Genomic DNA, 21,781 nt, shown 5'->3' with positions numbered 1-21,781 from the left:
GGATTCTCCAGGCAAGAACACTGGAGTGGGTTGCCATTTCCTTCTCCAATGCATGCAAGTGGAAAGTGAAAGTGAAAATGAAATCACTCAGTCGTGTCTGACTCTTAGCGACCCCATGGACTGCAGCCCACCAGGCTCCTCGGTCCATGGGATTTTCTAGGCAAGAGTACTGGAGTGGGGTGCCATTGCCTTCTCCTGACACATAGTGGGGCCAAATAAATATTGATGGTAAATTTTATGTGTGTTTCCCACAGTCTTAGTAAAGGTGAAGTCTTTCACAATCAGAATTCTGATACTGGGATAAAGATGGCTTTACTGCCTCTATCTTCAAGGATATACATGTATATATTTATGTATGTATTCATTTAAATCTGTACCCTGGAGTGGTAATCTCAATGCTGGGTGGAAATTAGAATCAACTGGAAAGGTTTTGTTTGTTGGGTTTTTTTCTTTTTTAAGACAATACCTGGATATTAAAGTTTATATTCAGATTTCATTCACCTGGGTTGAGACCAGGGCATCAGCATCTTTTAAAAGATTTTCAGATGATTCTAAGATGCACCCAGCCCTGGAACCACCACCCTAGGAAAGGGCACTTGTGATATGCCCTAACTGGGAAATTACACTTGTTATGGTTGGTCAGCATTTGAAAAATGCTAATATGATGCTCACACTCTAGAGATTACCTAAGCACTTTATCTTTACCCCTAATTAGTATTAGAAGATTATTTGTTATTTAGCATTAAAATGTTCCTAATTATTTGTCATTGAAAGGAGATTTGAGATATGTGATTTGGCTAGGAAAGACTATAAAACTCCTACCAGGTGTTAGCTAAATACTTAGCCTCACTATGTGTCAGGCACTTTGCTATGTATGCTCTGTGGAGTCCCAGACTTATATATCCAGTACTAGGAACTGGTCAGATCTTGTCTGGGGTCATACATGGGAGGTTCTGTCAGCTGATTAGGCTAGCAAGTTAGCTAAAGTCTACTGTTAGAACGACTTCATTGGCCAGGCGCTGTCTTACAGTGTAAATGGTAGGGGCCACTTTCAGAAAGTTTACAGAACAGTCTGGCTGTGTATACCTGTTGGCTGACACAAATCCATAAGTGGGGCAGAATTTGGCTGCTGCTGCTGCTGCTAAGTTGCTTCAGTCATGTCCGACTCTGTGCAACCCCAGAGATGGCAACCCACCAGGCTCTGCCGTCCCTGGGATTCTCCAGGCAAGAACACTGCAGTGGGTTGCCATTTCCTTCTCCAATGCATGCAAGTGAAAAGTGAAAGTGAAGTCGCTCAGTCGTGTCTGACTGTTAGCGACCCCATGGACTGCAGCCTACCAGGCTCCTCCGTCCAGGGGATTTGCCAGGCAAGAGTACTGGAGTGGGGTGCCATTGCCTTCTCCGGGAATTTGGCTAGAGACATAATTAACAGCAAGGCACCTGCTGCTGTAAGGTATGGGGAAGAGACCTACAGCCTTCACCCATCTCTACCAAAGGAAACTGCTGATATTTGCAAAAAGGCAGCTTGAAACTGGGTTGCGTACAGCAGTGTGCATGCAATTTTTATTCAGAGCCCTGGATACAGGAGGACCTTGGTCTTGAGTCTATCCTTTGAGAGGAGAGGAAGGCAGATGCCTTCTGCTCAAAATGTTCCCAGCATGTGTGGCTTTTCAAATACAGGTGATTCCATCCCTGGTTGGCAGGGAAGGGAAGAAACCTTGAACCTTGTTTGCTTCAATTCTATGACCTCCCTCTGGTATTTTTGAGGGTGTAACTGAACCTAGGCTTGGCTGGAGGGATACTTGGATTCCTAGTTGTGCCAAGTCAGCCATTTCTCAGAGCCAAGAGAGGTGAGGAGCAGCTGGGGCTGGGAAGGCAATTAGGGGGGATGGCAAAACGAGCAGTCACAAGTGCAGCAGCAAAGCAAGTGGCTTCCAGGCAGAGTCTGGCGACAGTCCTCAGAGTCCTTCCTCTTTGTATCAAGGTGGGTGTTCCGAGGGCAAGGAGTGTTAGTAACCATACCATTTCGGGTGCTATAAAATACCTTGGATTGTAGCAAATAAGAGACCATTTTGGAAAACAGCCTAAATGTCCACAAATAGGAGAGTGGTTAAATAAGCAAGGGTATGTCCACACACAGAAATCCACGTGGTGGTTGAAGATAATGAGACAGACTCATCCGTGCTGGTAGAAGATAATCTTTAAGACACATGATCAAGAGAAACATACCAAATCAGCACTCAGCAAGATTGCAATTAAGCAACCTTCTCTCTGCATTGTTTTCATTTTTACAACATATTTATGTTACTTACATAGTCAAGGAAACATAGTAAAAATAAAAAGTCTGAGTAGATAAGTGTAAAATGTCCTAAAATTTGGAAAGACAAAATTGTCCTTGGAGCTGAGCGATGGCACATAAACCCTGGTGGTGCTGGGGCACATCTCTCAAACCCTGGGTGACAATAATAAATGCTTTAGACTCCACTTCTCTGCCCCTCACTTCCTTACCTGTAAATAGGATTATAATTCTGGTCTCATTGAAATGCACAAATCCTGAGAGGAAGGAGAAAAGGCTCTTGAGATGACTCTGGCCAATCTCAGGGACCATTTCCCTGCTCATTCTGGCCATAGGTGGTTGACACTGGGTTGCTCAATCATTCTAGAACCAATTTGTCTTAATTCATCTTGATAAGGAAAGGTTATGCCTTGTTTGAGGTTGTAATCAAGTCAAATGTACAAATTTCAGAACTTACTCCACTAGGGGAACTTTAATGGAAAGGAAGCTCCTTAAAAGCAAGGAAAAGAAAACTCTCCTCCAGTTGCGAAGTTTGGTTCTCAATTTTGATGAATAGGAATGATTGAAAATACAATTTCATCCGATCCATTGTTAGGGAGCTAAGTGTATCTAGAATCTCTTTTGAAAAGCAAAATCCTCTCATGTTTTACGATGATCAGTGGGATCAATGGCAGAAGCGGTGAGTGGAGAGGCAGGCAGAATTTACTCAGCTGATGATGCCGGGTCAAGCCTTCCTCAAACGTCACCCTCTGCAGTTTTCTTTACGCCTATTGGACTCTCCTTCATAAAACCACACAGGTTTGAGGGGAGAATTGAATGAGATGAAGAAATAAGCTTGGAGTACCACCCCACCCACTTTCCCTTTTTTTTTTTTTTTTTTTTTGAGGTGTCCAAAACACTGGGATTTGTTTGGAAGGAATGATGCTAAAACTGAAACTCCAGTACTTTGGCCACCTCATACAAAGAGTTGACTCATTGGAAAAGACTCTGATGCTGGGGGGGATTGGGGGCAGGAGGAGAAGGGGACGACAGAGGATGAGATGGCTGGATGGCATCACGGACTCGATGGACGTGAGTCTGAGTGAACTCCGGGAGTTGGTGATGGGCAGGGAGGCCTGGCGTGCTGCGATTCATGGGGTCGCAGAGTGGGACACGACTGAGTGACTGAACTGAACTGAACTGAACTGAAACACGGAAGGACCTTTTAATAGGTCTTGGTTGGGCCCTGAGTGGGTCTAGGTCTGAACTACTCCGGAAAATGTGCTCTGGCCTCAGTGATTCTCTGCTTCTGATGGATGGAATCCAAACTCTTCAACCTAGCATCCAGCAACCAGCTGTGTGTCTGCAGCCAGTGACTTGACACGTTTCTGTGCCTCCATGCCCTCTCTGCAGAATGGAAGCACTGGCCTTGCTTGAACTTTGAGGGCATTAACAGCTCTGGGATTCAGTATCCAAGACGCTTCAACAACCCGTGACCCTTCCCTCAAGGAGATCTCCTAAGGCTCCCCTCAGTTTGGGTCAGGCCTGGAACAAAGAGACTAAGATAAGAAATGGTAGGAAAAGTTTAATGGCTACTTCTTATTTAAAGGAACCAGTGAAAATGGTCATAGCTGTCTCCACCTCAAAGAAAACACCGGGAAATTTCATTTTAATGTAAAACCCCTTTTAGGATAGGAGACTAGAACAGATACCCAGGTAATTGGGAGGGTCCCTCTTCATCAGCACTTTGGTGGGGATGCAGGTGGGGGGTGTCAATGTGTCATTCTGAAAATTTCAGCAAAACCACCCCCAGGCTGATCAGGGGAAAGAAGAGATTGGCAGACATGTGTGCTGAGTGGGGTACGTTTGAGGGAGTGATAGACACAGAAGGTCAACATAACATCTGATGAACACACTTCTCCATTCACACTCCCTTTCTCTCACTCTCCCCTCCTTTCTTTCACTGAAAAAAAAAAAAAAGTTTTAAAATGGCTTTGGGGATAGTAATTCTAGTTTCTCCTTGGACCGTAAAGAGATGTAAACAGTTTTACATAATTTAACACTTCAGAGATGAGAAACCAGGAACAGAGGTCTTTTTTCACTTCAACCCAAACCCTTTGTTCCTCTGGCAACCTGTCTCAAACCTTCATCAGAATTACCCAAGTGCTTTGAAAAACACGGCCTCCTAGGACTCAGCCATAAATTGACACAGAATGTCCTGGAGTGGGGCCCAGGGACCTGCAGTTCTCACCAGCTCCTGCAGGTGTCTTTTCGCCACAGCAACAGAACTGCGGCTCAATGACCTGATCAAGGTCATACTGTTACTAACAATCGGCCTCACATAAACTATCTCAGGACATTTTGAAACTTTTTTGAATAAAAATTGTTCCAGCAAGTATGCTGTTTTAGAAGACAGTAAGCATGTCATGTGCTAATTATGGGCTGTGACACCATAAAATACAAGTGTATTACTGAATGCTTTCAATTTCTTATAATGATGGTAAGGTGGCATGTCATGGGGCCTTTTTAGCCCTCGACATCACTCCAGAGGATTCCAAACAGATATAGACAAGGGCCACTAGGACCTGGGTCCTTTCCTCTCGGGCTGTTTACCCATGGGAATAGGATGTCCTAAAGCAACACTTCCCCCAAGTGACGTGTTGATAAGTCTGGTTATCAGAAAGATATTACTGGCGGTGTGATACGCAGGCCATTTACATTTTCTTGATAGGGTTAGTCATATGAAAGCTGACAAAGAAGGAAAAGGAGCAGCGGTGTGGCGCAATGTCAACAGACAGCTGTCCTCTGGCTCCCTGATAAATAGGATGACTTGCATTGCTGAGCGGTGCGGTCACTGCCAAAGGAATGGCCCTCTCACATTTCTTCCTGATTCACATATTCAGTGGGGTTACTTGTCATCCCCTCCCTCTCCTGCTTCCCAGACACTGAGTCTGAAATGAAAAATTCACCTGCCTCTGAGTTGGCCCCAGGAGGGAGGGGGGCAGGGGTGTTACTTGGGTTCCCAGGTTGGAAGATTATCTCACCCAGCTCTAGCTATATAAGCTCACTGGAGCAGATGGACTCCCCAGGGCAACTCAAGGGTTCATTCCTCAGGAGGAAAACAGACTGACGAACTTCGGGGCAACATGATGGTTCTGAAGGTAGAAGAGCTGGTATGTAAAGCACATTATTTTTATGCAGTGAAAAATGGTGCAGCCTTGACTTTTATTTGAAAATTGAAATGCTCTTTTCTTCCAGGCATAATGCACAGGTATTCTGAAAAATGTCATATATGGAAAATGGTTGATTTATGTGATGAAATAAGTAAAATTAGAAAAAAAAGGAGCTGGCAGTAATGAATTCTCTACATAGTCCCTATTTATTATCTTCTCCTTTGGTTTTATCACTGAAGTGTGGAATCATGTACAGTAATCAAAATGCCTTAGGGGAGAAGTTCTATTGCAACAATATATATCTGGAAACCATAGGAAGGCAAGGGATCAACAAAAGTACTGAAAATGAAAGAATTTTAAAATCTTCGGTGGGGAGGTGGGGGGAAGAGGTTGGGATTTTCTTAGGAGAAATGTGATTAAGTGGGTTAAAAGCAGATTTAAAGATATCAACCTAACCTAAACCTTGATTTAACCAATAGAAGAGAACAAGTATCTGAAGGTATTCCTGGAACACTGGGGCAGCGCATCACAGCCTGAGCTCTGAGAGTGCATTGCTCTGAGGCCACTGTCAGCAGGGAGGAAGGGCCAGGGGAACTCCCGCAGCATCCTTTGTGGAGAAGGACCCCAGGACAGACTCTGCTATTCTGACCCTGCCACCTTCTTCCCTTGTAGGTTACAGGGAAGAAGAACGGCAGTGGGGATGCTGGGGAGTTCCTTCCTGAGGACTTCAGAGATGGAGAATATGAAGCTGCTGTCACTCTAGAGAAGCAAGAAGACCTGAAAACACTTCCGGCCCACTTTGTCAGCCTGGGGGAGCAACAGTGGAAAACTGAGAAACAGCGAGAGGCAGAGGTAAGGGCCTTCTGTGAAATTCACTAGTGGGAGGTTGGGGATGGCGTAGACAAAGGTGCCAGATAGGAGGGAGATGAGAGAGAAACCAAATAAATGCAACCATTCCAAACGTATTTCTTTATCAATTTCTAACTTATAAAGAAGCAGCTTCTATGGAACAGGTTGTAGAAAATAATTCTTTGGCAAGACTATGACCTCTGGATTCCGAATCAATCACCGAATGGTCTACGACTGTGTTTTGACTGAGAGACTTGGAAAGAGAAAAGTGTCCAGTGAATTTCTGATGTCTTATATTGTCTAATTAATCCCAAGGAAGGGAGCCTTCTTTTTCTCAGTAATGTGGTTTGTGGTTCATGGATCATTGTTTGACTGTGGCAACTTTCTGTGTTGACAAAATGTGTTGCTGGGTGAATTTTCATTACTTACTAACCACAGATGTAGTCCCCAGACAGTCTGTTTCATGAGCCCCACTCAGTGAGCCACCTAAAAGACACTGGCATTGAAATCTAAGAGTTTGAAACATATTAGTAAAGTCTTTTCAATTAAAAAAATTCATGAGCATGATAAAAAAAAATTCTACAGAAATCTGGGGTCTGTTTATGGAAATAATTACAAAATCATCACTTAGAGACTAGATTCTATCTTCAACAAGAAGCTGGCGCTACAAGCAAGGGAAGTGAAGATAAAGGCAATTAGCTGAAAAATTTGACCCCTAAATACTTAATAAGAAAGCACTAAGTCCAAGTCAAAGATTTATTATAAATATTTTTTTAAATCTTTTTGCTCAAACTGTTCACATACTGAGCTCAGACCTTGCAGATTTTGTTTTGACACAACCAGAATGCTTGTCAGTAGAACTCGCCATATTTTGAAACATGGATTTCTTTTTTAGCTCAAGAAGAAAAAACTAGAACAAAGATCAAAACTGGAAAATTTAGACGATCTTGAAATAATCATTCAACTGAAGAAAAGGAAAAAATACAGGAAAACAAAAGTTCCAGTTGTGAAGGAACCTGAGCCTGAAATTGTGGTAAGCACTGCTTGGCTTCCTTGTGTCGTGGAGGGGGGGGGAGTTGGTCGCTCAGCCATGTCTGACTGCAACCCCATGGTCTGCCTGTCAGGCTCCTCTGTCCATGGAATTCTCTGGGCAAGAATACTGGAGTGGGTTGCCATTTCCTTCTTCAGGGGAATCTTCCCAACCCAGATATTGAATCTGGGTCTCTCGTATTGCAGGCAGATTCTTTATTGTTTGAGCCACCAGGGAAACCCTCGGCCTTAGGCTACAAGGAGATAACTATCTGTGGAGGGTTTGACTGAATGTTGGAAAGCCCATGGTAACTCTCACGCTATTTTTTTTTTTTTTTTTAAACTTTAGACAGAACCTGTGGATGTGCCTAGGTTTCTGAAAGCTGCCCTGGAGAATAAACTGCCAGTAATAGAAAAATTCTTGTCAGACAAGAACAATCCAGATGTCTGTGATGAGGTAAGGCTTATACAAAGCACTGCAAAATCCAGCTTGTTAATTTTGTATTTCTTATGCTTTACTGCAGGCTTGCCCGTCTGGTGCCAGAAATCAATCCACCTGAAACCGTCTCCCCAGCTGTTGCCACATATGCCAGTAGCATAACAGGGGAGTGCAGTGGGCCAGAGAAAGAGATGCTGGATCAGTGCTATGGATTGCTTTATTTTTTTGCACTCTCATTTTCTTCCCACTGCTTTTTCAGTTTGCCTTTAATTTTGAGATCTTTGGGACAGACTTTTAGTATGGCAGGACCAACCACTCATGACTGGAGAAATATATTGTTAGCATTAGCTTTGACTGGACCCAAATATATCAGCTCTACACAGGGAATCTCTGGCCCGGAGTTCATGTGTTGGTTCTATCAGTACTCACTTATTTGATTCTTGGCAGCCAATCTGCATTTTCTGGACCTCCGTTTCCTTATCTAAAAAGAGAGGGCATTGGGATGGAATAATGCCTGATAGTGTTCCAGCACAAATAGCCTATTAATCCATCTGCGAGTGAGCTCAGTAGTCCCCGACTCTGCGACTGCACAGACTGTAGTCTGCGAGGCTCCTCTGTTCATGGGGTTTTTCAGGCGAGAATCCTGGAGTGGGTTGCCGTTTTCTTCTCCAGGGGCCCTTCCTGATGCAGATATGGTATCTGCTGCCTCCTATGTTTCCAGCATTGGCAGGCAGATTCTTTACCACTGAGCCACCTGAAGTGAAAGTGAAAGTGTTAGTTGCTCAGTTCTGTCTGACTCTTTGTGACCCCGTGGACTGTAGCCCGCCAGTTCCTCTGTCCATGGCATTCTCCAGACAAGAATACTGGAGTGGGTTTCCATTCCCTTCTCCAGAGGATCTTCTCGGCCCAGAGATCAAGCCTGGGTCTCCTGAATTGCAGGCAGATTCTTTACCCTCTGAGCCACCAGGGACGCCACCTGGGAAGCCCACTAATCCATTATTTGAAGCCAATTTATCAGACATCACTAATCCTTTTTTGACTCCTTTCCCCTAAGAACTGGAATGGGGAATCATTTCTGAAGCTGAAAGAAAAATGTCTTCCGTTATCTTAAAAATGAATACTTTTTGATATTCAACCTAACAGCAGTCCCAAAGGAAGGAAATGGCCTGAACTGCATGGCAGATACTACAGAAATTGTGAGGGCACAAAACACAAGAAAGGGTAGTTTTGAATCTTTAAGTCCACGTGCCTCGACGAAGACCTCTAATCACTTAGAAACGTGTATTGCAGGAGATGCAAATCTCAGTTGCAGAATAATTGTTCCGGTCGATAATTTTGGTAAATTTGACATTTCTAACTCATAAAGAAGAACTCAAGTTTCTATCAGCTAGGTCATCAGAATCCCCAGCTTCCTATTTCTTAGAAAGGATTTATACTCAGTTTTATATGCATTGCTCTCTCTCACTCTTTTTAAAATCTCTATTCTGACAGTATAAACGGACAGCTCTTCACAGAGCATGCTTGGAAGGACATTTGGCAATTGTGGAGAAGTTAATAGAAGCTGGAGCCCAGATCGAATTCCGTGATATGGTAAATATATCTCTTTGTTTGGAAATGAGCCAAAGTAAGTAGACTCTGTGAAGCTTGAGAAAATCTACAATGAAAAATGGGGCCAATTGTACTGAAGATTGATCTGAGAGAACTAGGCAGAAGCTTATTTCTCCATACAAAGGGAAGTTGGGAGATGGAAATAGGTCATGTGGAAAGTATTTTCCATACACACTGAAAAGGAGAGGAGTATTTCAGGGAAAAGAAGGAAGTGAGAGCTGTTGGACAGAATTCAATATTCTCATCAAAGACCTGGGTCGTTATCAAGTCAGTAGCCTTACTGAGAAGTAATACAGTCAACTCCTGCCTTTCAGCATCCCTATCCTTCCATCATACGTGGCCACCTGCTCCTGACCCTTGGCTGCCAATAACATCTCAGAATTCTCTAGCTGCACACCTTATTGGATAGATGCTGATTGCCATCAGTGAGATTTGGGGCTAGACTGCCCACAAAATGAATTGCATCTATGGGAAGTTAGCTGCTATTCAGATCTCAGTAATTCAACCACTGTGATTTCTATGCAGACCAGTATATAGCATATCCTATGAAATGAAGATTGAGCTGGGGGAAAAAAATGCTTTATTTATTTAAATACAGCTCAATTTGACTTTTCAAGCAGAGTGGAAAAGGGACTGGAAAAGCCCAAAGGATTTGGCTAAAGCTGAACCCAGAAGATACACACACAGGAAAACAAGTAAAGAAACAAAATATAAAGTTTGCGTGGAAAGACACAAAAATTCATGAGCATGATATTTGGAGGGCCAGGGATATACCAGATTTTCTAGTGTGATTAAGTGCAGTAACCACAGACGAAGACAGCGGAGGTAGATGACGGCGTGCCAGCGCAAACAGCAGCAGAGAGCCGGGAAGAGACGAGGAAGACAATAGGGACACCGGAAGAGGCATGTCTCTTCCAAAAGATGAATATTTTCGGAAGGAACTACTTCTTTTCTGCCAGAATTTAAAAATCCGTACATTTGTCTAGAACTTTTGAGTTTATGTGGCAAAAGTGGTTAAACGTTCCAGGCACACTGTGGGTTGGCATAACTCTTCCGCCACTTACTAGCTGTGTTTCCTCGGGCAAAAAATTGGTATAGTTTGGAGGCTCCTTTTTCTCATTTGCAAAATGAGCGCAGGAACGCCCACTTCACTATGCTGCTGGGAGCATCCATGCGTCTGAAGTAGGTGGCACCATGTGGGCACCACGAAATTCTCAGTACGTTTTAGTTCTTATCCTCTCTTAAAAAGATTAGGTTTATCGAGAACCTCCTAATGACGCAAACATGCACACAGATACATACACAGGAGAGCATACACTCGCGTTCGCACATTTCTGCCAAAACATTTGGCAAGAGATTTGCACTACAATAGTTAGAACTGGCCACCTAGACCAGGACAGCCCAGTGCCATCACAGATGCCCTAGCAAACCTGGTATTCCTAGGTCTTAGAAACCAAGAACTAATTCCTCTGACCAGGTTCCTCTTCCACTGAGTCATGTCCTTTTACCTCCCTCTTATAGCTTGAATCCACAGCAATCCACTGGGCAAGCCGCGGAGGAAGCCTGGATGTCTTAAAACTGTTGCTGAACAAAGGCGCCAAAATCAGTGCGCGCGATAAGGTAGTTCTCCCACCCCCGTTCCCCTCCTCCCCTTCACACCTGCGTTGGGGCCTGGGACACCCTTTGTCCTCACGCCCAGGGACCCAACGGGCGCTTCCATTTCGTAGTTGCTCAGCACCGCGCTGCACGTCGCGGTGAGGACTGGCCACTACGAGTGCGCAGAGCATCTCATCGCCTGCGAGGCAGACCTCAACGCCAAAGATCGGGTGAGTAGGCCGGCAGAGTTTGGCCTCCTAAAACCTTCACTCGTTTATTGGGATCACTACCCCTGCTGGGCATCCTTTCGGGACCCACTTCCTGGCCTCAGGCCCACCTTTTAGCCTGTCCACTCTGTTCTCTAGGAAGGAGATACTCCCTTGCATGATGCCGTGAGGCTGAATCGGTACAAGATGATCCGACTCCTGATTACGTATGGCGCCGACCTCAACGTCAAGAACTGTGTAAGTACTCGGGCAAGGGGCCTTGTTTGCCGGCTTTCTAATGAACAGAAGTATGGCTCGCGTACTTGAAAATAGCCTCACAACGGTAGCATTTCGGGGGTCTTTTGATGATTTAAATGCTCCGTTCCTTCCCATAAGGATATTGCTGACCTTGGCAAGGACTCAGGTCACCTAGTCAGAGATGGGTAATGCCTAACACAGCATTTAGGAATTCTTTTAAAATTTGGTATTGAAAATAAAAGATGGTCAAACCACCCACCTTCACAGACACAAGCAGTGTCTGCCTTGGCCATCCCTGGCTGAGCTAGGCCGGAATAGTCAGGAATAAAGACACCCACCATTCCTGAAGCTTTTGAAAATTCCACAGTGGTCAGTGCAGCCAAGGGTCAAGGAACTCAAATGATTCAACACTGAATCCGAGTGACTGTGAACAGTCCTTCCCCTCTTACAACAGCGTGAATGCTACCACTTTCTTACAGAGGGAGCCATGCGTTTGCCTTTATTTTTGAGCTAATTTCTATTCATTCTCCTCTTTGGTTTAGTTGCACATCCCTCAAAATAGTTTCTTATATTTAGGCCCAGAAAATGCTTGTATAAATCCCTTTTACAAGTACATGTTAATTTAGCTTCATCTGTAAGCCAGGGAATGTAACCAGATTTTCCTCATGGTCCCAATTGCTAGTCAAGCATCATCTAATACAAGCGTTAAAAATACCACTGGGAGGAATGAGTGTAAAGTACTGAAGAAGTAATTTGAAAGAGGCTTTTGGAGAATCACTTTACAAAGAAAGGGAAAAAAAAAAAAAAACCCAGTCATCTTTTACTGTGAATCATTTCCTCCTCTTACTGTGTTACTATAAGACTGAGAGGAATACGTCATCATTCCAAAAAAAAAAAAAACCTGTCTTGGTGACAGGAACAAAATAAATGCAATAAATAGAGACTGCTTGGGTTGGGAAAGTGTTAACAGTAGGGTCCCCTCATCCTTGATATGGGATTGATCTTATCAAATAATTTAAACCATCGGAAAGAGTAGATTCAACAAAACCCCCAAAGCTGCAGAAAATATAATTTTTTTCAGGCAGAGATCAAAACATATAGATTTGGAGAGACTGTGTAAATAGCCAGGGAATCACGAGATAAATTTCAATACAAAGGAGTTTAAGGAATTCATGGAAAAATAGCCCTAAATATACAAATAGGTCTCAGAGCTCTGCATTTTCAGTAAGACTCCAGCATAAAGGTTCTAGAACTATAAATGTCATTGACCCAATGGATGGATATTTCCAAAAAAGACTGCTAGGTTACTGGACACCATCTTGAAGGGAATTGTAAACACTACACTACTGTACCATTATCGTATCCTTGTCCCAAACTCTGTCTTCACGTCTGCTGCTAAGTGTTGCCCACGGCACATGCTACAGGGTGAGAGGGTCCAAAATTAAGGTTGCAGGGACATTAACTCACATCCGCCTAGGGGGCAGGCAGAGCACATAAATGACTTTATGGTGGCTGCAGGCTCTGTGCACATAAGTAGCAGTCCTTCCCTAATCCAGTCCCTTCCTGCTCCATGAAACCATGGATATCGTGAGGCCAAGCCTTCCAGTTTTCTTCAGAGAGATCACAGATTCAATTGGGAAATTTCCTAATTTCCAACTGTTGCCAATTAATTCCACTTTTTAAAAAATCTAAGCTCTGTTTGGGCCCAAACAGGTCTCTAGACTGATTTGCATCTCAGTGCTGCCAGTTTGCAATCTCTGGGATAAAGAGAGACTTCTGAATAGATAGAGATGGAAAATTTTAGGACTTCTCAAATTGAAAGGCAAGAATTGAGAGGTGACATAATTTTAATTTTTGTAAATATCTTGAGACGTAAAAAAATTTTGGTCTCAAAAATCATTGATATCATCTCCAAGAAAAATAAATTTCCTGGGAGAGCCCAGTGTAACTTTTGAGCAGCTGTGAAAAACCTACTCCCTGGAGTGGTACCTGTGTAATTAAGCCAAGGTGTTGCAGCAGCTCATATCCTACCAGTTTTTATCAGTCAGGAATCATTTTCCAAACTGACAGGAACTGGATTTTGACCAGGTGGACACTGCTACCTCTCCATGCCCATTCTGCAGTACCTTGTATAAGTACAGAGGCATCTTTTGAATTTCACAGTGATTTGGCTTAAGCCTGCTATTTAGTGTCAAGGGACTAGGGATTTTTACCAACACCTGGGATAGTCCCACAGTGGGGCAAAAAAAACAAACACCGCTGATCTGCTAATCTGAAATGCCAAAAGCATTCCTGTGAGAAACAGTAAAGGACTGGTTTGAAAATAAACTGCAAATCATAGTGGGAAACATAAAACACCTCAGTAACATATACCTATCCATTACCTCATTAAATACACACACACACACACACACAGGAGGTGAACTTATAGACGTCTTCAACCTGGAAGTCAAATTCCCTGCTCTGTTTCGCGTAGGCTGGGAAGACTCCGATGGATCTGGTGCTACACTGGCAGAATGGAACCAAAGCAATATTTGACAGCCTCAAAGAGAACTCCTACAAAGCCTCTCGCATAGCAACATTCTGAGAAAAGCGATGACAGACGATTCCATTGGCTGCTCTTTACCAGCACATGGAAGGCGTTGCCCCAAAGAGCGACTCATAGAGAAATCCAGCTTCTGTTTATCAGCCTGTTGTAAAGTGGCACCTAATGAGGTTTGGAGCACAGGGACGTAGGCATTGACATTTTCCTTAGTGAAACTCACTCTATTTATTTGTATTTATTCCAGTTAACGTATTTATTTACTGCGATACCACCGATACTCAGATCCTTTGTGATCATTCATTTGGTGAACAAGCTTCGTTTGTATGTGACACGTCAGAGCCTCCCCGTAGGTAGTTCTTATACTATGTTAACCAGCAATGCCTATGATGTATCACCTCACTCAGGTGAGATGTTTCAAGGTGATTTTGAAAGACAAAGGGGATTACTGCAGCCCTCTTTTCTCCTGCATTTTTAATGCTGAAGTTTGAGGCCATGGAAAGCCTGTAGCAGCAGAAGGGGAAACAGAATGAGTGATTCTGGGAAGACAGTAAAGCTGGCCATTTGACGCCTGGGCCTGGTATTTCTCACCAAGTATGTACCAAGGTGAAGAGAATGTCTTGAGGGTAAGTGGAAGGAACATGGGCCACTGGGCCGTGCAGAACCAAATGTGCTCAAAAAAGTGAAACTGCAAATTGTAAATGTGTAAATGTGTATTATGTTGTATGTATATTTTATATTCATAATAAAAGCAGATTCTAAACCTCCTTCCTTCTTTAGTTCTGGTGGAAGGGCCATTTAGATGGGGTTTTGTCTTCCAAGCTTTTCAGATTATGAATGTTCTGTAGAACTGTGCTTCGCAGTATTTCATGTGTATACAGATCACCTGAGACTCTTGTTAAAATGCAGATTCTGATTCCTCCAGTGTGGGTGGGGCCTGAGATTCTGCATTACTGACAAGCCCCTGGGCAATGCAGAAGTGGTGGTATACCAGTCTTCAGTGAGCAGCATGGCTGTGAAAATAGGAAGATACACAGGAGTTCAAGCTCTTTTGGCCCCAGTGATGGGGAGAAAGGGACCTCTGGTGGGCAAAATGATTACTACAAGTTAATGATTCCTTAAAACGTTCTCCCCGGGGTTTAACTAATCTGAGGTTTAGCAATTATTGTGGACACCAGCTACTAGTGTCAAAGCTGCCCAAGGACTTCCTAGGACTATTAAGGATGTGATCACAGAAATAAATACATGGTACCAATCTGCAGTAAGCACAATGAAGTAAGAAGCACAGCGTGCTGAGAGTCTAAGCTGCGGAGGCCCATCATTCGATGGGGAGGCGGGGGAGGGAGTTTCTACAAAGACTTTGAGTGGGGGGACTTTCCCGGAGGAGTCTGAAGAATAAACTGGAGTTATTCAAGCACGGTGTTCTAGGCAGCAGAGAGAATGTAGAAAAGGGCAAGGTTATGGGGGATGTTTGTCACTTGCGGAAATGTTTGAGGCCAGGGTGAGACATCTGCGCTGGTACCCCTACCAAAACCCACTTTAGATGGTATAATACTCATGACCTCTCAGCTATGTCGCCAACACTTTGAGGGCGTGCAGGCCCAATCCATAACCAGAAGATCCTTCAGTTAGCTGATCATGGAGTTCTAAGGATGGTGTGAAATATTTCTGTGCCTTTTCTATCTGGTCTCTGAACAATTTGTAGCATCCACCTCCTGGGGGCCTCAGGAGCTTCATTCTGTTATATCCCTCCCTCTCAATACCCTTCTGCCACCCCCTGCCCTCCCTAGAGGATCCTGCTGGCTCTAACCCATCAGATCGTTATGGTTCAGGATCCTTCCATTTTTTCTAAGCAAAGCAGCCACTACACAGGCAGCATCTCCCTTGCTACACTGACGTCCCCCACAGCACAACTTGGGTGTTATTATGTGGCCAAATTTTCTATGTCTTCCTCAAGTTCCCTTCCCAAGAACTGGAAGGTAAAGGAGAGAAGGAAGTAAGGGGTTAGAACACTTGTGTATTCCTACTTATAAAGATTTGCACTAGCACAGAAGCAGCAGGCATGAGAATCAAGACGGAGTAAGTTTCAGTATAACAAGGGCAACTCAGTGACCTTGGCTACTTGAGAAGAGAAACACTTGAGGCAACAACCGTCGTTCCTGTCACACAGGTGGTCAACATTTATAAGCCGTCTTCCAGCCTGAGCCAGCTCTTTGCCCGCAGTCTGTCACTTGTGTTATCAGTGAAGGGAATGGCCCGCTGGCCAGTGGAGAGTCTTGGAAGTTGTTGTAAACTTGCCCTTTGCCTCATCCCTCTTTCAAATAACCACAGGACTGCTTACCAAGAATACCACCTAAGGGGCTCTGTTATCTGTCCACTTCCTCTCGTCCCAGGGGCCACTCCTAGTTCAGGCTACCTGTCATCTCCCTGGTTACGAAATGCCTCAGCTTAACTTTCCTCCAGTGTGTTCTTCGAGTTGCAGCCAGGGTGATTTTTCTAAAATGCAAATCTTGTCATTCTTCTCCACAAAAATTTTCAGTGACTGCCCATTGTCCTCAGGATGAAATAAAAATGCCTTAACATTTTCAAAAACTCTTGAGATCTGGCTGCTGTTAACTCTTTATTCTCATCCATTTCTCATTACTTGCCTAGCTAAACAGTAAATTTCAACTCAACTGAATTTCCAGCTTCTAAAAAAAACCTAGGCACCAGCTTTTGTTCTCATATACTGTGCCAACCCCCTGGAAGGCTCTTCTTCCCACCCCACTGCGTAATTTCTCCTCATTCCTCCCTTTTGGGGCCGCTGTTCGTCCTCCAGGAAGCCATCCTTGATCCTTACTTGGACTTTTTCGTCTCGTGTGTTCCTGCTGTACTTTTTCTCCGTGTCATAACATCTATCATGCTACCTTTACCTCCTAAATGAAAAAATGTCTTCTCTCCTTGAACAAGCAACACATACTCATTAATAAGCCGATTATGGAAATGACTAATGAAGAAAACACACATTCCCTATAACCCTAGTTTCATGGCACTGATTATTTCTGTGCACATTACATATGGGCACCATACACTTAGCTTTATAACTTTATTGTCAATTGAACAACTTATTCCAGACATTTTTATAAATGATAGTCTTGTTTCAATGTACAATGGATCGTTTAACTAATCCTATCATTACTGGGCATTGAGGTTGTTTCCATTTTCCCATTTTAGACATTGTTGCAATGCCTATCCTTACCCATCCTTTACACCTAACCATTTCTGAAGAAATGCATTTATAGGAGTATCTATAAGGTTGGTATCAAATTATCCCTTAGCCTTTCCCCACAATCAAGAAAATACTCATAATCTTTTATTTTTTCAACCCAATCAGCAATGGAAAGATGTATTTTTGATGATTTTCCCGATTACTAAAAAAACGTTCAGCATCTTCAGGTTTGTTGAGCATTTTTCTGGGTCAGTCTTCTTTGCTCAATTTTCTATTAAGTCAGGTTCCCTGGAAGTGGCACTTCAAATGAGGATTCTTGTGTGATTTCTTGAGAATGCTCTATAAGGGACTGAGGGAGACAGGATAGGGCAGGAGAAGAGGCACGGAGGTGGTTTCAGAAGTCTCCCCTAAATCTCATTCCATGGGGAGCTCAGGAGCATAAACTGCACCACAGAGACCAGAAGGCCAGGCTGTAATGCCCTGCATCAGGCATCCAGCAAGCGCCAACCTCCAGGGGTGGGGATAAACCTTCCCAAGCATTTCTGGGACAACCAGCCCTGGGCACTCTCTGGGGGAGGGTGAGGATAAACAGTCAATACCTAACATCTGCAGCAGCTGTGGGGGAGGGGTACCACCAGGTAAAAAGATTCTGGATGACACTAGCAGTATTTGTCATGCTGCTTATTTGTTTTTTAAAAGCAATCTCTTTTAAAAAAGCCAAGAATGCTAAACCTCGCTGGAACATGCATTGCAAATATACCTTCCTAGTTGTTTGTACTTTTCTAACACTACATTTTTATAGAGACAAACTGATTAAGCTTTTCTATTTTCTGGCTTTGGTGACTGTGTTTAGGTCTTTTCCAATCCAATCTTATTTTTTAAAAAATAACTCTTCCATCCACTTGAATTTATGTGTCCTGGGTATGAGATAGGGAGTGGACTTTTTCCCCTAAATGACAGAATTACAGCTGATACATAGTAGGCATATTCTATATGACAGGTTCTGCTCTGCTGCTGCAAAGTCGCTTCAGTCGTGTCCGACTCTGTGCGACCCCATAGACGGCAGCCCACCAGGCTCCCCTGTCCCTGGGATTCTCCAGGCAAGAACACTGGAGTGGGTTGCCATTTCCTTCTTCAAGGCATGAAATTGAAAAGTGAAAGTGAAGTCGCTGTCCGACTCAGCGACCCCATGGTTCTGCTCTGAGCCGTCTACAAATTTCAATCTGCTTAACCCTTGCAGTACCACCACCGGGAGAAGAGAAGTGATGCAGAGTGGTCACGTCATTTGCCCAAGGTCACGGACAGCAAGTACTAGCAGTTTGGGTAGCATGTCTTCAGTCTTTGCACTTTACTGTACTATGCTGTCCTGCCTCTCCTGCTACGTAACCAGTTGTTCCAACACCGCTATCTGAATAATCTGGTCACTTCTTGTAACTGGAGTGTTCTGGACTCCCAGCTCTTTCATTCATCTACATGGATTTCTGCACCAATTATACACTGTTTTAGTTACTAGATTTCTGTTGTACTCTGTAATAATCACCATTCCAAGTCCCTCCCAGTGTTTCGCTACAAAGTTCCCTAGCTAGTCTCCATTTTTTTTCTTTCAAAATATGAAGCCTAAAAGCAAAAAGTAAACACAAACAATCATATATACATTGTTTTGGATTTTGTTACATTCATAAACTGGGGAAGAATTTGACCACATCTCCCTTGACGTATTCCAGGTCTTAATTTCCCACATCCTCTGAGAGTTTTCTTCATGAGTTCCATCATTTCTTGGTAACATGTCTGTGATTAGGACCATCTTTTAAAATGGCATTTTATAACAAGTTACTGTTATAAAATATTAATTAAAATTATTGGCTTTCGTATTTATAACTGACCACCTTGCTGAAATAAAGTTAGTCATCCTGTTACAATTAAACCAGTTCACGTTCTAACAAAAGCAAACATTAAAAAGCCCTGCCTGCTTCTCTTCAGTGGTGACCAGCCATCATGCCCTATTTTGAACAGGATACGTGCATATTCATAAACAAAGAGCAGGTACAACTGCAAATACATAACAGATGTATGCAAACTAAGAAGCACCTGCATTTCTCATCTTCATCCAGTTGCTTTTCTTGAAATGTTTCAAACAAGACTCACATTCTGCCGTAACTTTACTTCCTTTCCAATAAAACATGAGAGTCCTCAATATTATATCTGGCACAGATGGGGCTAATATACAGTCGGTTGAAAACGTAGATTATGGAGGTGCACCGAAAATAAGTTGAATACACATCCCCTTAAAAGTTCCAAGTTAAAATATGTAAATGTACACTCATGTGCAATCTTTTGTGCACTCATGGGCCTCCCTTGTGGCTCAGCTGGTAAAGAATCCGCCTGCAATGCAGGAGACCTGGGTTCAATCCCTGGGATGGGAAGATCCCCTGGAGAAGGGAAAGGCTATCCACTCCAGTATTCTAGCCTAGAGAATTCCATGGACTGTATAGTCCATGGTGTCGCAAAGAGTCGGACACAACTGAGCAACTTTCACATCATTTCAAAGCCTATTCTTTGAAGTATGGTTCCACTGATGGGAGATCTTCGTTTCTGAGTTCCGTTCTCTTTAAAGAAGAAAAGTGGTATTTCATTTAGCTTTGATTTGAATAAGTGATATTGACCATCTCTCCATGAGTCAATTATTAGTCATCTGTACATCTCTGGAAAAATGTCTATATTCAGATTCTCTGCCCATTTTTTAATCGGGTTGTTTAGTGTTTTGTTAGTGAGTGATATGAATTTTTTAAAATATATTTTGGCTATTAACCCCTCATCTGATACATTAATATCTTCCCATTCAAAAGGTTGCCTTTTTTTTTTTTAACAAACTTTCTTTTACACACACACACACACAAACACACACGATACTTTTTCAGATTCCTCTCCTTTACAGTTCATTATACAATATTTATTATTGTTCCCTGTACTATTCAGTAGGTCCTTGTTGGCTCTTTGTTCATTTTGCTGGTGGGTTTCTTTTGCTTGCAGCCTTTTACTTTTGCATTTGTTTCCCTTGCCTGAGGAGACAACATGCAGAAAGATAATGCTAATACCTATGTCATGCCTGACTGCCTCTTGGAAATGTGGCTCTTATCAAAAAGGCAAGAAATATCAAATGTTATACACAGGATGTGGAGAAAAGGGACCCCTCACACACTATTGGTGGAAATGCAAATAATGAAAACACTATGGAGAGTCCTCAAAAAATTAAGAAGAGAACCACCATGACTCAGCTATTACACTTCTGGGAATTTATCCAACGAATACGAAAGCACAAATTTGTTAAGATATATACACTACTATGTTCACAACAGCGCTATTCACATAGCCAAGGTATGGAAACAACTTAAATGTCCATCAACAAATGAACGAATACACATGTGCTGTGTGTGTATATAAAACAGACTACTACTTAGCCATAAAATAAGAAGAAATCTTTCCATTTGTGACACCACAGACGGACTTCGAGGATATGATGCTAAAGGAATTAAGTCAGACTGAGAAAGACAAATACTAAATCATTTCATTCTTATGTGGAATTTATTGGTAGGGGTCAACTGTAGGGGGATGGGTGGAACCTTTTGGTAGCATGTATAGTGTACATTGGAGGGAATGATGCTGAAGCTGAAACTCCAGTACTTTGGCCACCTCATGCGAAGAGTTGACCCATCGGAAGACTCTGATGCTGGGAGGGACTGGGGGCAGGAGGAGAAGAGGACGACAGAGGATGAGATGGCTGGATGGCATCACGGACTCGATGGACGTGAGTCTGAGTGAACTCCAGGAGTTGGTGATGGACAGGGAGGCCTGGTGTGCTGCGATCCATGGGGTCACAGAGTCGGACTTGACTGAGTGACTGAACTGAACTGATAATGTACATAAATTGAATTTACAATGTTATACACATCAAACTTTACAATGTTATATCAATTTAAAAAAGAAGAAAAAAAATAGAAGACTCTGGTAAATGTCCACTGGATCTCTTCCAAATCTAGTTGTCTTGCTCACATCTATTTTGACAGTTCTTTTAAATGACTATCTTTTTAAAATTTTTCAAAAGCATTAATTTTCCTGGGAATCCTTTTTTTTGCTCCTCCTAGTTCATCAGTTTTCATAATTTTAAATTAACTTACATAATTTTATAATGCTCAATAAATGCAATGGCATAAACAGATTTGTGAATACACACACACCTAACCCTTGGTGAATGCAGTAGGGTGAAGGAAGAAGCAAGTTGGCACTCAAGGAAGGGGCAGGCTCTAGGGTTCAGCAGCAGTGGCCATCTGTTTTAGGGAGGGCAGCAAGCTAATCCATCATATTACGTTCAGATGGGAGTAAAAAATGCTTTATTTTAGAATCATGATGCTTAATACAATATATAAATAGAAACAAACGTGTGTATGTGTGAAGTATTCCTATACTTGTATTTTATTAAGGGCTCTTATTATTTTTTAAATTAGGGGTAGATTTCATATTTTATTAAATGTCTTACTTGCATCTATTAAGATGATTCTGATTTATCTAATTTGACCTATCTGATTTATCTAATTTGACCT

The 21,781-nt window shown here is 42.8% G+C and overlaps 1 protein-coding gene across 1 annotated transcript; it reads left to right on the top strand.

Annotated features, from left to right (window-relative positions):
- Positions 1–5,308: 5,308 nt before the first annotated feature.
- Positions 5,309–14,742, top strand: ANKRD1 (ankyrin repeat domain 1). The gene is made up of 9 exons (XM_052660764.1): positions 5,309–5,448; positions 6,121–6,300; positions 7,193–7,330; positions 7,676–7,783; positions 9,257–9,355; positions 10,895–10,993; positions 11,101–11,199; positions 11,335–11,433; positions 13,910–14,742. Exons 1-9 carry the CDS (start codon positions 5,422–5,424, stop codon positions 14,018–14,020), a joined length of 960 nt encoding a protein of 319 aa, XP_052516724.1. The 5' UTR covers positions 5,309–5,421; the 3' UTR covers positions 14,021–14,742.
- Positions 14,743–21,781: the final 7,039 nt, after the last annotated feature.

This window comes from Budorcas taxicolor, chromosome 23, assembly GCF_023091745.1.
Source record: "Budorcas taxicolor isolate Tak-1 chromosome 23, Takin1.1, whole genome shotgun sequence".
NCBI lineage: Eukaryota > Metazoa > Chordata > Mammalia > Artiodactyla > Bovidae > Budorcas > Budorcas taxicolor.
This window is presented reverse-complemented; position numbering and strand designations above follow the sequence as displayed.

Excerpts from the sequence above, each read along its gene's own strand:
- ANKRD1 (XM_052660764.1), top strand. The coding sequence starts at position 5,422 with ATGATGGTTCTGAAGGTAGAAGAGCTG. Across the intron at positions 7,331-7,675 it reads AACCTGAGCCTGAAATTGTG|ACAGAACCTGTGGATGTGCC; the intron begins GTAAGCACTGCT and ends TTTAAACTTTAG. Across the intron at positions 9,356-10,894 it reads AGATCGAATTCCGTGATATG|CTTGAATCCACAGCAATCCA; the intron begins GTAAATATATCT and ends TCCCTCTTATAG.